At 42.6% G+C, this 15,020-nt stretch overlaps 4 protein-coding genes across 4 annotated transcripts in view; 1 reads left to right on the forward strand and 3 right to left on the reverse strand.

Moving 5' to 3' along the window:
* Positions 1 to 1,793: 1,793 nt before the first annotated feature.
* On the forward strand, positions 1,794 to 3,606 carry LOC134447018 (uncharacterized). Its single transcript, XM_063196303.1, has 5 exons — positions 1,794 to 2,294; positions 2,427 to 2,625; positions 2,926 to 2,971; positions 3,302 to 3,412; positions 3,539 to 3,606. The coding sequence occupies exons 1-4, from the start codon at positions 1,916 to 1,918 to the stop codon at positions 3,311 to 3,313; spliced, it is 636 nt and encodes a 211-aa protein (XP_063052373.1). The 5' UTR covers positions 1,794 to 1,915; the 3' UTR covers positions 3,314 to 3,412; positions 3,539 to 3,606.
* Positions 3,607 to 5,001: 1,395 nt separating this feature from the next.
* On the reverse strand, positions 5,002 to 7,672 carry LOC134448154 (uncharacterized). Its single transcript, XM_063197914.1, has 10 exons — positions 7,597 to 7,672; positions 7,403 to 7,497; positions 7,207 to 7,266; positions 6,872 to 7,077; positions 6,642 to 6,741; positions 6,314 to 6,476; positions 6,099 to 6,205; positions 5,700 to 5,844; positions 5,448 to 5,574; positions 5,002 to 5,348 (listed from the first exon to the last, which is right to left on the reverse strand). The coding sequence occupies exons 1-10, from the start codon at positions 7,606 to 7,608 to the stop codon at positions 5,038 to 5,040; spliced, it is 1,326 nt and encodes a 441-aa protein (XP_063053984.1). The 5' UTR covers positions 7,609 to 7,672; the 3' UTR covers positions 5,002 to 5,037.
* A 21-nt stretch (positions 7,673 to 7,693) lies between these two features.
* On the reverse strand, positions 7,694 to 8,933 carry LOC134448155 (uncharacterized). Its single transcript, XM_063197915.1, has 4 exons — positions 8,721 to 8,933; positions 8,374 to 8,557; positions 8,198 to 8,273; positions 7,694 to 7,992 (listed from the first exon to the last, which is right to left on the reverse strand). Exons 1-4 carry the CDS (start codon positions 8,843 to 8,845, stop codon positions 7,694 to 7,696), a joined length of 684 nt encoding a protein of 227 aa, XP_063053985.1. The 5' UTR covers positions 8,846 to 8,933.
* A 5,861-nt stretch (positions 8,934 to 14,794) lies between these two features.
* Positions 14,795 to 15,020, reverse strand: part of LOC134448156 (cadherin-13-like) — a 188,302-nt gene continuing 188,076 nt past the window's right edge. The window contains exon 11 of the mRNA XM_063197916.1: positions 14,795 to 14,832. Within this exon, the coding sequence (XP_063053986.1) occupies positions 14,825 to 14,832 (8 nt within the window). The 3' untranslated portion in view covers positions 14,795 to 14,824. The remainder of the gene's footprint in view (positions 14,833 to 15,020) is intronic.

A 15,020-nucleotide genomic window follows, 5' to 3' on the forward strand; every position in this document is an offset into this window, starting at 1 on the left:
CTCTTACGCCGAGAGGGACAGAGAGTCTGTAATTGCCATGGCAATTTGGCAGCTGGTGATTGGACAAGAACTCCGGACTCCTGCAGGCTCTGTGATTGGACGAGGGCTCTTGTTTCCTGCGGGCTCTGTGATTGGATGAGATGAGAGCCGTGGCCTGGCGTGGTCATAATGAGATCACCTGGGTGATGAGGCACGGAGTTCCGTAATTCACGAGTCAACATAGAGAGCTGGGTTCTGGTCTGACCGATAGGGAGCTATGGTTCAGGAACATTCCTTTTTTTCTTAGTTAGTCTTCTAAGATTGAACCTATAGGCCACACCAATCAGTTTATATGGACATTTATATAGATAGTGGGATTAACCTATATGTATTTGTTTTAGACATGGCTTTTGTTCCACAGCACAGGACTTACAGTAGATCCTACTCCCTGAGTGGAAAGGGTTAATAAACTGATCACAACTTCTTCTCCTTCTCCCTTCTTCTTCTCTTCCTGTTCTCCCTACAATTCCAAAAAGCAGCTCAGTGGGAACAATTAGGCATCTGACAGTTCTGTCCCTCTTCCTGATAGAGAGAGGCTACTGGCCTCAAGGGCATTCACCTGTCTCTTACAATACACACTTACACATACACATACACATGGACACACACACATACACACACACACACACACACACACACACACACACACACACACACACAGACGCACAGGCACACACACACACACACACACACACACACACACACACACACACACACACACACACACACACACACACACACACACACACACACACACACACACACACACACACACACATCCCTGGGGCCGTCCACATACACAGACACAACACATTGACCGTTCTGAATATGACACCTTACCCACAAGGAGCCCCAGTATGGAGTAAGGAAGTGGACTAAAATATGTGTGTGTGTGTTCAAGCAATCCGTGCATAATTGGGAAATCTGTGCGTCTTTGAGCATAAAATAAATATTTCCACATGTGTTTTACTGGTTTGTGGTATGAAATTGTCAGAATACGAATTGAAAAGTTACGACTTGAAAAGTTACGAATCCAAAAGTTACGAATCCAAAAGTTACGGATACGAATTTCCCAAGTACAGGAAAGGAGAGCCACTCACGTCGTTGCTGACGTCATCACGCCACAGGCATCACCACGGTAACAGCAAATTGTTTGGGAAGTACTAGTTTTAGTAGCCTACACTGCTACCGGTATGCATATTTTTACATTTATATTTAATAGGCCAACTATTTATTATAATTACTAATTACTATTTATTTAAATCGAAGAGGAAATGGCAGAAGGGTCTTCGACAGCTGATGAACCTGTAAGTCAGTATTATTTGTGTAATGATTATCAATGATTAAGTTTATTGATTTCTCCTAATCATTTTGTCTGTCATGGATTTATGTTACCATGTCTTTATCGTTCATCAGCTGTGTAGGCTATTTATTTACATTTTTATCTGACTAGGGTAATTTATTATCAGCGGTGCTGTCATCTGCTGTGTTGTTTAGATATAGGCTGGCACTGGCCCGCTGCCGCGTTATCGGTCTTCAATCACTAGGCTAATAGCTACGGCGGCGTTGTATGAAAAGCACATTAAACTTTGTGTATGAAATGTTAATAAACTTGGCTTGTGAGTGAATTCGGCATGTTCATTAGTTGAAACCTAATAGGCCTACCATCAGACTAGGCCTAATACCCGTGTAAATGCAAAAAAAAAAAAAAAAAACGAATTAGTTTACAAGTGCATGCGAAATCAAATGTAGGCTATAGCCTAATACAATTTCATGTTTGCAGGAGCCTTTGCTGATACAGCTGAGGGACCGTCTGTTGGCCAGGCTTAATGGCATACTGGGACAGCCTGTTGACCTGGATTATTTCCAGTTCATTATGAATCAGGAGGCGTTTATATGGACATCCGCGTCCACCGTCACCCCTGTACCTGATGTACTGGAGTGCATTGTAAACCTCCAGGAAAAGTTGAATTCGGCCCTTACTCCTGTTCCACGGGCAATGGTGCTACTGGAACCGCCACAGTACGGAAGAGGACGCCCGAGGATGACAATTTCTGAGGACGCATTGGCCCGTTTTAGTAAGATGGGCTTACCAATAACTACAATTGCGCGCATGTTGGGGGTGAGTGCGAAAACGGTGTCCAGGAGAATGCGCGATCTTGGATTCTCTGGTGCCAGAGCCTCATACAGCGAAATGACGGATGATGAGCTTGATCATGCAGTACGGAGAGTTAAAGCAAGACTGCCAAATGCCGGTTAGTGTATTATGCCTATAATATACGCTATAATTAGTAATATAATAATAATATAACATGGGTAGCCTCCGTTTTCTCATTCTCATAGTCTAGTGGCTAAAGTTGACTCAAACATTTTTTTGGACTTTGCAGGGTACAGAATGGTGAAAGGCTGCCTCCGAGCAGAGGGACACAAAGTCCAGTGGGAACGGGTGGCTCAGTCCATGCACCGGGTCGATGCTGACGGGGTGTTCCACAGAATGATGCAGCTTGGGTGCATTGTCAGAAGAACCTACTGTGTCCGCCGTCCATTGTCCTTGGTCCACATGGACACTAACCACAAGCTGATACGGTAAACTTCCTGAAGTGCCATCATCAGACACCATACCAAAGCACAATGTCACGGCACATTATAGGCCTACCCTAGATGGTTTCCAAATTCTAATTTAAAACCATATAGCCCATATTGAATAAATGTCAAAGCATTTAAACTAATATGCATAGAAGCGACAAAATGTGAGTGATATATTAAACATTTATTCTATATTTGACTGAAGACAAGTTGAGGAATACATTTAGGAATAAAATGGTAACTAATGAATTTTCGATTCGCAGTAAACATATTATCATGTGACTCCCTCTTGCTTTTCAGGTACAACATTGTGATATTCGGGGCAATCGACGGCTATTCTAGAAAGGTATGCTTTAAATTAAACACATCCATAAAATTCATAATACCAGGTGATGGGTCTGTGTTAGCCTAAAGAAAAAAACAAATGTCTGACAAAAAGGTTAGTTGGCAAGTATTTGTCTTCATCTGTGTCCATTGATACCTGGGGCCAGCAAACAACAACAGAGCGAGCACAGCTCTTACATTCTTTCTGGAAGCAGTGGAGAAATATGGTTGGCCTTCCAGGTGATTTGTGGTTCAGTAGAATGAACTGTGTTGTTACTTTTTTCCCCCCTTTGTCTGCTGATTCAGTATGCACACAATGTTCTAATGGGAGCTACTCTTGCACATTCTGTAGGGTCAGAGGTGATGAAGGTGTTGAAAATGTGGCAGTAGCTGAAGCTATGTTCAGCGTGAAAGGCACTGGAAGAGGTAGCTTCATAGCTGGAAAGAGCGTTCACAACCAAAGGTGAACTGGCAGTTATCAAATCATTACCCACTAGTTATTTTTTTTAATCAATGTGTTCTCATACACTGAAAACACAATTGAAATTATGATTGCAGTAGTCATGAATTTGTTTTGTCTTCAATTTAGAATTGAGCGACTGTGGCGAGATGTCTGGGTCAGCGCCACTCAGCTGTTCTATGAGGTGCTTCACAGTCTTGAAGAAGACGGCCTGCTGGATTTGTCCAATGTTGTTCACCTGTTCTGTGCCCACCATATCTTCATCCCGCGTTTGGCCAACACCCTCCATACCTTTGTAGAGGCATGGGATAACCACCCTTTAAGGACTGAGGGTGGACTCACCCCCAACCAACTCTGGGTTTTGGGGCACATGACTGATGTGGAAGCTGAAGAATCTGAGGTTTGTATATCACGATTATTGGCTGTTTTGCTAGTAGCTTCCGAATAAAAATGCATACTAAGTTGTAAATCTGTGCCTAGTATTCCTGATACCCCCCCTACATGAAGTGTAGCCAGACAGATACACTGTATAGCTAGCCAACACATTTCTCAAGTGTGTCAGAGATCCAACATTTACCATTATTTTGTGAAGTACTTGTTTTCTGAATGTATTAAAAAAAAAACATTTGTGTATTATGTTTTAAGTATTTACAGAACCCAGAGATGTTCGGGACAGACTGGGAGTCATTTGGTCCGGTCTCAAATGATTTTGGCGTTCGAGTCCCAGAATATGAGTGCCCCATTGCTCCAGCTGCAATGGAAGCCGTGAGGTCTATTATCAATCCTCTGGCAGATTCTGCATCATTTGGGAAAGACCTGTATGTCACCATGTTGCAGATTGTTACATCTACCGGTAATTAGTATTACAATGTTTTCACTCAATGTAAATAAAACTTGAGTATATCACATTCATATAATCATTTGTTGGTGTGTATGTCTGTTCACAAGTTTTTGACCATTGAAATTCTTTACATAGAAATTCATGGTAAATCAAATAAAGGGCAATTGTTTTTTTGTTTTTTTTTGCTGTTACAGAAGCCAAAATGGCTCACTTTGAACCATACATGTTACCTGTATTCAACCGGACCACACTAACTAAACAAAAACTGTACAATAGAAAGAAAAATGTCTGCACACTTAAATCCTCTTTGTGTTCTTTAATAGCACAAATGAAAACCATTGTAAATGAAATATTCATATATTTTAACAACTTTAAAAAACAAAAACTACTGTTTACATTCGGTGAAAGCTGGCACTGCCACAGACGGCTCTACCAAACACAGTGGTGAATTCATATATTTTAACAACTTAAAAAAACAAAAACTACTGTTTACATTCGGTGAAAGCCGGCACTGCCACAGACGGCTCTACCAAACATTGTGATTAACATTGGTCATAATACTATTTACACTCGGTGAAAGCCGGCACTGCCACAGACGGCTCTACCAAACATTGTGATAAACATTGGTCATAATACTATTTACACTCGGTGAAAGCCGGCACTGCCACAGACGGCTCTACCAAACATTGTGATTAACATTGGTCATAATACTATTTACACTCGGTGAAAGCCGGCACTGCCAGACGGCTCTACCAAACATTGTGATTAACATTGGTCATAATACTATTTACACTCGGTGAAAGCCGGCACTGCCACAGACGGCTCTACCAAACACAGTGGTGAATTGTTCAAAGGTGCTGAGGTGCTGCACCGGCAGTGTGACAGTTTGTGTGCATGCACTGACTGTGGGGTAGCACACTTTGTGTTCCCCAAGGTGCTCAGCACAGTTATGATCAAACTGAATAGTAATGATAAAGTCCCTCTTCTCTGCAGGGAGTATTGGAACATGTGCTATCCCAGTCATCCATTTTAAAACGTCCCCTACCGTTAGCTTCAGTTCTTTGGTTTCGGACTCGTCCACCGACTCCTCCCAGACCTCTGTGATAACAAAATCACACCAATCATTTAAGAACATTACCCTGCTAGAAAGAAAGCATACAAAAANCACTGTATGCATTTCAGTGTGATGTTGATTACCTTTCGTTTCGATCTGCTCCAGGAAGTCCTGGAAGAATTTCATTATTTTCCTCTCCTCCCTCTCCTTCTGGGTACCCCGGTCGCTGTAGTGAGCTTTGCAGCTCATTAATAAGAAGTCTGCATCTGGCTATAAAAAGTAAAGGCAGATTTTACTTCAAGGATTGAGTTAATGGCTCATTGCTGCCGAGCACTGTACAATTAACAGAAAATGTGGCACTTTAGGGACAAAACAAAATATGTTTCACTACTTACCTCTTCCACTCTTCCAGGGACGAAAAGTCCATGGCATGCCTCTGGGTGGGTGGCCATTTCGCTCTGCAGACCATATAGTTGTAGGCCTTTCCGCAGCTGCAGTAGCATAGGCATTATCCTCATTGTAGAGTGTAGCACAATTGCCCTTACAAGAAAAACAAAAAGAATGTTCAGTTTTAAACTAACATTGTTGATATTAGTGTTATGGTCAGGCCGCGGGGCCACATGCGGGCAGCTGTGACATTTCATATGACCCACAGAACCTTTACCTTTAAATCCTAAGTGATACTCTCACCCTGCATTTTCAACATAGCTACGATCCAAGTCTACAGGGGGCAAGCAACACCAACAAAGTGCAATGTCTGTGCTCGAAATGAAATACATTTAAAAAATACTAACCGGATGATGCTTGCCTTGTTCTTCAATGCAATTACTCGTGAATAGCCACAGCTGATAATTCCATCTGACAGCTCTAGCAGGGCCCCTGTGTCTGTGCAGTTTTCAACCTAAATAGAACAGAGAAATAACATTTGCATAGCACAATCCCAAAACCTGTCCACTACAAGGTACTGACAGCTGCCTTTGGTTCGAATGCGGCTATTGCTATTACTTACAGCTGCAATAAGCTCTGCTGACTCACAGTCGGCCACATCCTCTGCTGTCAGCTGGCTGTGTTCAATTTCCCCATGGCATATGATGTTGTAGCACCAGTTTTTGAGGAAAGCTGGGGGTGGTCCTCCCTGGGCCAGGCTCAACGCCATAATCTCCCCAACCGCTCTACACACACACACACACACACACACACACACAAACAAACAAACACACGTTTCACTTAGGTGACAGGACAAACCACACACACACACAAACACACACTTCACTTTCATTTGGGTTTGAACACTTAACAAGCAAACTCTTGGATCATGCAATATATGTAACACCAACCGGAAATTGTTGGTCTCAAGGTCTGTTGTTGAATACTTTGGCCATTTCCCCTGTTCCCCGGGCCCTTCAAAAAAGCGGTCCTCCAATGCAGTCATAACGTCTATGAAAAACACACACACACACCACTTCATAGCATTAATTCATGACAAACCCCCCCCCCCCCCCCCCCCCCCCCCCCCCCCCCCCCCCCCCCCCACACACACACACACACACACACACACAAGGCTTACCTGTCAGAAACTCCTTTCTGAGTGCCCCCGTGTCCACTCCAGCTTCTCCCAGGAACACCACCTTCAGGACGTTGACAGGAGATGAGTTTTTTTTTTTTTGCCACTGACTGAGGGTGCTCTCCAGCAAGTCCTGTCGATCTATGCAAAGGCGGAATTCTTTGGCAGCATCAACACGATCGGCTAGGAAATGTAGAACATCTTCCGTGCTTGAAAATGAAATAAATAAATAAATAAATAAAGCATGGCATGAAAGAGGGACAATCAATGTTTAAAGGGCATGTACAGGGACGATCAATGTTTGTTGTCCACTTATAATATGATACCAACACACACACCTTTTCTGTACTATAGTGTTGGCCACTGTGGCAATCTCACTGTGGACAAGGTGAGAAGATCTGTTTTAAAGCAGAAGACATGGAGAAATGAAAAAGGCTTTGTGTAAGGCTGGCAGTAAAGCTGGTATATAACATGAAGGTACAAAAATGGGTCATAATCATTACATTTCTCATCAGTGTAAAACAAGGGCATTACCTTTCGTTGGAACTTGAGGCATCACCACACTCCGCAGCATGAGCCTCAATTAAGTGTGCGGGGAAGGCCATGCCACACACAGGACATTCTGCAGTCTGAGAATAACAAAACCACAAAAATATAAAGCTACACCAGTGAAATACATCCGGCATTTTGATTTTTACCCTTTCAATATACAAATAAACAAATCTCACCATTTGAGTCATTGGATCACCTTCCTACATATGAGAAACACATTTAGTTATTCAATGAGGTCCACAGTTATCAAACCTAATAATGCACAACCTATTTTTAAAGTACCTCCTCCGAGGAACTGCATAAATCCTCTATGTCCTCTACGCTGCTGCAATTGCTGATGTGCCCCGGTAGTCCCTGAAGAGGCACCATAACGCCACATTTCCCACAAGCCGCCTTTGGCATGTTCCTAAATTCCTTCGCATCAGGAGGTAATGGAGTAATATCAATCTGTTCTTGAATGGGGGCAATGTAAAGGATGCACTTCCCATTATTGCAAGCGGATCTTATTTGCTGCCCACTGTAACCCTCCGACTCCGGAGGCACCACCACTAGCTTTCGTTGTCCACCTCCACCTGTAAAATGGTAAATTTGCTGTTATTGATGTCCATGAGAGAGCCCCTGAATTTACAGTTGAAATACAGTACATGTAAGGACATACCCCACTTGAAAAGTTGGAGTGACATGAAATTTAAGATAAGAAACATAGTTGATCTCTTGCTCACACACACACACACACACAGTCCACAGCTGTTCTGAACATAGACAAGCAGCCTATACCTGAGGATTTATGTACCATCCAGCCTCCAGAGACGCCGGCTAACTTGGGAAAGGCCTCCAACAGTAAATCTGTCAACTTATAGAACACATTTCAACATATAAGGGCTTTGCATCTGCATGTCCTTGGTGGATATAGGTTAACAGATACAGACAAAGTAGCAAGACACTATGGATACCTTGGAGTGTGAAGCGTCCTCTGACACGCTCACACACCGCTTCCCCAGGCCAGCCAGCATCAGCTGCAGCTCCTCCTCACCAGTAGGGGTCCTGAGGCGCTGTTCGTCGAGCAGGAAGAAATTTACCATGAAATTTCTTTGGGGCTTTCCGTAGGGCATGAACCGCTTTCTGCCCCTCGCCTCCCTGCGAAAGAGACCAGGAAAAGATCTAAAAATAGAAGAGGTTTATTAATAGGGCTCTGTTGATATGTTGATATGTTCAAGTCCATGTCCTAAGTTATTGTGAGCACAGACAGATGAGAAATCTAGGTTGACCACCTCCATCCATATAGCAAAAAGAAACGTACCTCGTCAACTCCTGCTGTACAGAGCGACGGCCTTCAGGCTGCCCATTTTGGGGCTGTGCCCCAGAAGGCTGCCCATTCCCTTGCCTGACAAAGACAGCAATATACAGTTTGAATGATACTGGCATATAGCAACACACATGCACTGATTTACACTGTTTTGATACCAGCCAAAAGAGCTATTATTCTGTAATTTTGTGTAACATTTATGTTGACACAATATCATGTAATAACATGAAGATATGTTGAGATTTAAAAATATTGTGTTTGGAACATCTGTATTGTCAAAAAGAGAAAAACACGCACATCTGTCTCAAAAAGATTGGGTGCAGGACTAGAAAAAAATACCAAGAAAACTGAAGAAAAGTCCGCGACACCAAGCTCCCGTTGCTCTTAAGCTTGGTGTCGCGGACTTTTCGTTCAGTTTTCTTGGAACATCTGTACATAAGAGAAATTAAGTTTCACTGTTTATTGACATAACGGTTACATTTGATTTGCCGCGAGGACCTGGTGATCACGGTTGAGAGCAGTCAGAATGGAACACTGAATTTCACCTCACTTCATCTCGCGTGTCCTTAATAGGCCTATACCGTTAGATAAACAACTGCCCATCAACAAGTTAAAAAAAACAACAGACAACTACAACAAAAAAAACAAAGGTGCTCCCTTAAGTATTTCAAGAACATGGTTGAGTGATAAAACTACTGGTGAAGGTAACCTGAGCGAAGAGGAACATCTAGGCTACTGTAAGAACCGCTGTCATTGAAGAAAATAAGGACTACTTCTTAACCTCCTTTACTATTTCACCAGGTTTCCGACATTCTCCCAGTAACAAAACAATACATACCCTGCCTGGACATGGCCCTGCCCTTCCACCTGCACCTTCCTGCTCTGACCCTGAGGGCTAGCAGCACTAGAGCTACGATCCATAGCGCCTAGCAGGCTCACCAGGTTCCTGGCTGTCTCCAGGATATCGTTTAACTGAACAGAACAGAGATACATATCTACTGATGAATACATCGCCATCATTTTACTATCAGAACAATTAAGTATTTTATCAGTATAGTTACAAGACCCAAAGTGCCCTCATACCTGACTTTGATCCGCCATTTCTCTTGTGTTGTCCGTTGATGAAGCTCTCTTGGGGTTTACTAGAGTAGTAGTAGTTCCCTCTGCCGCCAACATACCGTAGCGCTTGGCTCGAGCGGCTCGAGCATCGAGGTTCTAGAGCTGTGGCTGTGGTGTGATGACGTCAGCAACGTGAGATTAGGGAAATTCGTATCCGTAACTTTTGGATTCGTAACTTTTGGATTCGTAACTTTTCAAGTCGTAACTTCTCAATTCGTATTCTGACAATTTCATACCACAAACCAGTAAAACACATGTGGAAATATTTATTTTATGCTCAAAGACGCACAGATTTCCCAATTATGCACGGATTGCTTGAACACACACACACATATTTTAGTCCACTTCCTTACTCCATACCCCAGGGTCTCGCGGTTGGAATTCAGATATATGAAATGCACCAAAAAAGCCAGATATGTACACTATCAGTCACACACATGCACGTCAACATAGACACGCACACGCACACATGCATGCACACATGCACCAGGGAAGCCGACAGGGGAGGACAAAGGGGACAGTTGTCCCGGGCCCAAGGACAGAGGGGCCCCAGAATTGGGTTCTCCTTACATTGTATTGGGTAAGGAGCCCTTTTGTCCTGAGCCTAGCCAAAGCTGTCAGTGGCCCTGTGCGCACGCGCTCTCTCACACACACACACACACACACACACACACACACACACACACACACACACACACACACACACACACACACACACACACACACACACACACACACACACACACACACACACACACACACACACACACACACACACACACAATAGTGTCACACGTTAGTCACAGATAGACCGAACTTTCTCTCTTTCTCCCTCTATGCCCCCCTTCCTCCTCTAATTCTACTCTCTCTCTCTCTCTCTCTCTCACTCCATGTCTTTGTCTCTCCACATGAACTTTTCATGGTGCCACCGGTGGTGTTGTCAAAGGAGAGGGCGCCTGGCTATCACAGCTGGCTGCCTCAATTATGTCTGCTAATGATCGGCCCAGATGATTTATTGATTTCAGTGTCGAGCAGACGAGAGCAGGCAGGCAGGCAGGCAGGCAGGCAGGCAGGCAGGCAGGCAGGCAGGCAGGCAGGCGCCCAGTCACGCGCAGATGCATACTGTATACGAAATCATAGTCACCAGTTACCAATGACGACGGCTCACTGCCAGCGTGTGCCTTTGCCTCTGCCTCTGGACCCGAGTCTCCTCTCATCAACTCACCTCACTGGTCTGCCTACTCAGCTATGCATAGACAAAAGGGACATGGCATATTTATCCACAGTGGAGAGTTATTCTGTGTGCAGAGGGACTAGAGAGAGAGAGAGAGAGAGAGAGAGAGAGAGATGATGATTATTAAGAATTAATGGAAACATGTCATACAAAATGCAATCATCGTCCTGAGCCTTGACAGGGGAATGCATTATGTATTTAGGGTTGTCATGGTCATAGCTTTGGGGATCGTCCCTGATTACTTCCTCTAGTTTTGCGGCTACTTTCTTTACTTTTCCTCCAATTTGTACATTTTATGAAGTAAAAATGTATTGGAATTTTTATGAAAGATCCCCTCGTAATTTTATAATAAATACGCCAACGTGGCCCAATGGTTAGGGAGGTTTTCGTAAGATCAGAGAGTTGCAGGTTCGAATCCTACCTTTACCCCTCCCTTCACCTCCATCCATGGCTGAGGTGCCCTCGAGCAAGTCATCTAACCCCACATTGCTCCAGGGACTGTAACCAATAATCTGTTTGTCACTTTGGATAAAAGCGTCAGCTAAGTAACTTTCACCGGCCCTCTTTGCTTGTGGTAGCTTAGAGCTGAAGTGCAGAAGTACAGTATATAAAGACAGTAGATGAAATAATAGTCATTTGACTTTATTCTTTACTTTTTTCACCTGTTGGGTTTAATTATTGCACAAAATGTATGTGGCCTTTTATATAAGTTGGTATTCATTAAAAAATCTCTTGACTTGAATAATGATGTGTTTGCCCTGAAAAAAAATAGAAAAGTGTAGAAACTCATCAAGAAGTTGGATAAGTAACTTTTTTGTGTCATTTTAATTCCAATGACTGTAATGGGCAATGCCATCTGAAAATAATAATATAATAAATCTACAATATTTGCCCTCATATGAAGGAGATTTTTGAGCTTGAAAAACGGATATATTGAGATTTGAAAGTAATCCCCAAAAGCCTTGTGTAATCAGACCAGTGTTTCATTGCTACAGTACATTGCATTATACCTAGCTGACGTTCTTATTTAAAAATGATTTACAATTATTCTGGTACAGGGTATTGGTTATCATCCCTGGATCAATGTGCCTTCTTCAAAAGCAATAAGCTGTGAAGTAATGTTCATTAGAGAGGGTGAGGTGAGGGTGAGGGTGAGATGCGCGGATTATTTATTTTTCATCCACAACCGCATCTCAATATCACTAATACCAATTTTCAAAACCGAACCTGCCTGCCATCCGCATTAGTTGTTGTGCAATTGAACATATCTTGTATATTAGTATCGTCTTCAACTGCAACCCACTCAAATTTAACTAAATTTAACTCAAAAAAAAAAAAAAATTTCACATCATCTCACCGATGTGCAGTTTATCTGCGGTCTCCACGGCTACAACCCTCATCCATGCATCTCCATGTTGTAACCACTCCGGCTGCATTCAGCAAATAATATGTACACTCAAGTGATTCACTTGACATGTTTATTTCAACACTCATGCACACAAGCACACACACACACACACTCGCACGTGCATAGCAGAGCTTGACAATGGCACCCGTCAACCGACCAAATGCTGGTAAAACTTGGCTGCGGCTAATAACAATTTCACTAGGCTCTTTGACAGGTAACTTGTTATTTGATGTGACAAATCACAGTAGCTGCATCATTTCTTTATATTTATAATTTGGAAGGTGAAAAAGTGGATCGCACTCGGGTTCTTCTTTTCTTCTTTTTTATTTTGTATTTACATAGCAGCAGAACGTTTCGGCTGTTGCCTTCGTCAGTGTCTCACTTTTTCACCTTCCAAGTTATTCAACTGGAGACGCACCACACGGAAGAGCGCGGTGTATGAACTACTACTTTATATTTATAATGCAAGAATATTCTACAGAAGAAAAAAAAACTGATGACAAAACTCTAGCGAGCAGAAAGGCTAAATGGCTTGTGGCTTGAGAAAACCACTTGCCACAGTGGCCGGTGATAAAAACGTCAAGCGCCACACACACACACACACACACACACACACACACACACACACACACACACACACACACACACACACACACACACACACACACACACACACACACACACACACACACACACACACACACACACACTTCTGAAAGACTAAAACAGATGAAGTGGGAATTACAGTAACGGCTTTATTAAATTAGTGCAAAAGACAGAAATAACTCATTCATAACGTCATCATTTTACTTTGCTTTGATCGTGTGTGTGACCCATGGGATGTGCCCATGCAGTTCCTACACACTCCAACCCCCACACACACTCACACACACCCATATTTTACACACACGCCCACCCACCCATATATACATACACACACACACACACACACACACTCACAAACACACACACACACACAGTAACACACATTGGATTTTACATTTCCCTTTTTCTTTCTTTTTTTTCAGGAGACAATAAAAATAAAACACAAGAAAAATATATATTTCTGGGGCAGCAGTAACTCTTGAATCCCTCTATGAGTAAGAGGAAAGGAAGAGGTGAAAAAATAAAAACACAAAAAATGGATAACAAATCTAAACAGAACACACAGAAGTCGCCAATTGATAATGATCTCTAAAAGCAACCACAAGACTGGAGAAAACGGGCAAAAGTACATGTTAAACAAACACAGCAATAGTTTAACGTTTTTCTTTTTCTATGCTGTGACCTTTTTTAAATTTATTTTCTCATAAGGGGTTCTTGAAGAGCCTGAAGTCAAAGGACATAAGTTAATTCATATATTTGTACAATGCTAAAAAATAATATTTATAAATGTATCATGTACTTTTTTTCATTGAGGTTGACACCGTTACTATAAAGATATATAATAATCCACTCCATTACAACTAACGCAATAGAATCCCCAAGAAACTAACCAAAACCTCAACACAAGGATAGGCAACAGAAACGAATAATCAGACTCCAAAAACTTGAAGGCTTATGGCTACCATTGTGCCCTAAGACACCACAATCAACCACTGCAGACATCACACTTCTTAAAACTCTTTCCTTAGCATTAGTAAACAAGCTCATGTACAGTAGTCTGTGACGAGAAAAAAGAAATACATCAAGTCCAACCAAGCCTTACCCACCCCACTCCCATCCCCAGCTAAATAACTTCCTCAAAACCCACCCCCCAACAGCATCGTTTTCAGAATGACGTGTTGTGGGGGCAACCTAGTAAACAACACTGCCCAGATTCCAGAGAAACAGCGGGAGGAAGAGAAGGAAGGATGGGAGATAGATAGATATAAAAAGAAAGGACAAGAAGAGAAGAGAAGAGAAGAGAAGAGAAGAGAAGAGAAGAGAAGAGAAGAGAAGAGAAGAGAAGAGAAGAGAAGAGAAGAGAAGAGAAGAGAAGAGAAGAGAAGAGTGATGAATGGTGAGTGGGGAGTGGGCCTGGGAATCCGTTGGGTACCAGATAGAATATGTGTGGACAGGAGCTAAGCTACCAAAGCTAAATTGCTGCTGCTGCTGTTGTTGTTGTTGTTGTTGTTGTTGTTGTTGTTGTTGTTGTTGTTGTTGTCGTCGTTATTTTTGTTGTTGTTTTGTCACAATAGCTGTGAGGTCAGTTCTTATTCCATCCGCCATTTTGATGGTTTGAGGAGTGCAGTGTAGTCGCCGGAGTCATCGTGGTGGTGATGGTGGTGGTGGTGGTGGTGGTGGTGGTGTGGTCTTCAGTGTTCACAAAAGCAGTACAGACAGATTCAGCATAAGTTACAAGCCTGAGAGAGAGGGAGAAACACAGAGGGAGAATGTGAAAAAGAGAGAAGGGGGAGAAATGCAAGATACATATTTGGTGGGCATGTTTGTTTTTTCTTTCAAAATATTTTTGTCTCACATTCTCTATAAGTCTTCCTCTGCATTTCCAATGCAATATACAGTGCATATGAATAAAAGCCATCGAGTAGTT

Source organism: Engraulis encrasicolus, chromosome 4 (genome assembly GCF_034702125.1).
Source record: "Engraulis encrasicolus isolate BLACKSEA-1 chromosome 4, IST_EnEncr_1.0, whole genome shotgun sequence".
Lineage (NCBI taxonomy): Eukaryota > Metazoa > Chordata > Actinopteri > Clupeiformes > Engraulidae > Engraulis > Engraulis encrasicolus.

Coding starts and splice junctions, on each gene's coding strand:
- LOC134447018 (XM_063196303.1), top strand. CDS start 1,916: ATGAATCAGGAGGCGTTTATATGGACATCCGCGTCCACCGTCACCCCT. Junction 2,295..2,426: donor AGCAAGACTGCCAAATGCCG/GTTAGTGTATTA, acceptor TGGACTTTGCAG/GGTACAGAATGGTGAAAGGC. Junction 2,626..2,925: donor ACTAACCACAAGCTGATACG/GTAAACTTCCTG, acceptor CTTGCTTTTCAG/GTACAACATTGTGATATTCG.
- LOC134448154 (XM_063197914.1), bottom strand. Junction 7,267..7,402: donor GCCTCAAGTTCCAACGAAAG/GTAATGCCCTTG, acceptor GCTTTAAAACAG/ATCTTCTCACCTTGTCCACA. Junction 6,477..6,641: donor CTTGAGACCAACAATTTCCG/GTTGGTGTTACA, acceptor GTGTGTGTGTAG/AGCGGTTGGGGAGATTATGG.
- LOC134448155 (XM_063197915.1), bottom strand. CDS start 8,845: ATGCCAGTATCATTCAAACTGTATATTGCTGTCTTTGTCAGGCAAGGG. Junction 8,558..8,720: donor GTACAGCAGGAGTTGACGAG/GTACGTTTCTTT, acceptor TCTCTTTCGCAG/GGAGGCGAGGGGCAGAAAGC. Junction 7,993..8,197: donor GATGGTACATAAATCCTCAG/GTATAGGCTGCT, acceptor ACCATTTTACAG/GTGGAGGTGGACAACGAAAG.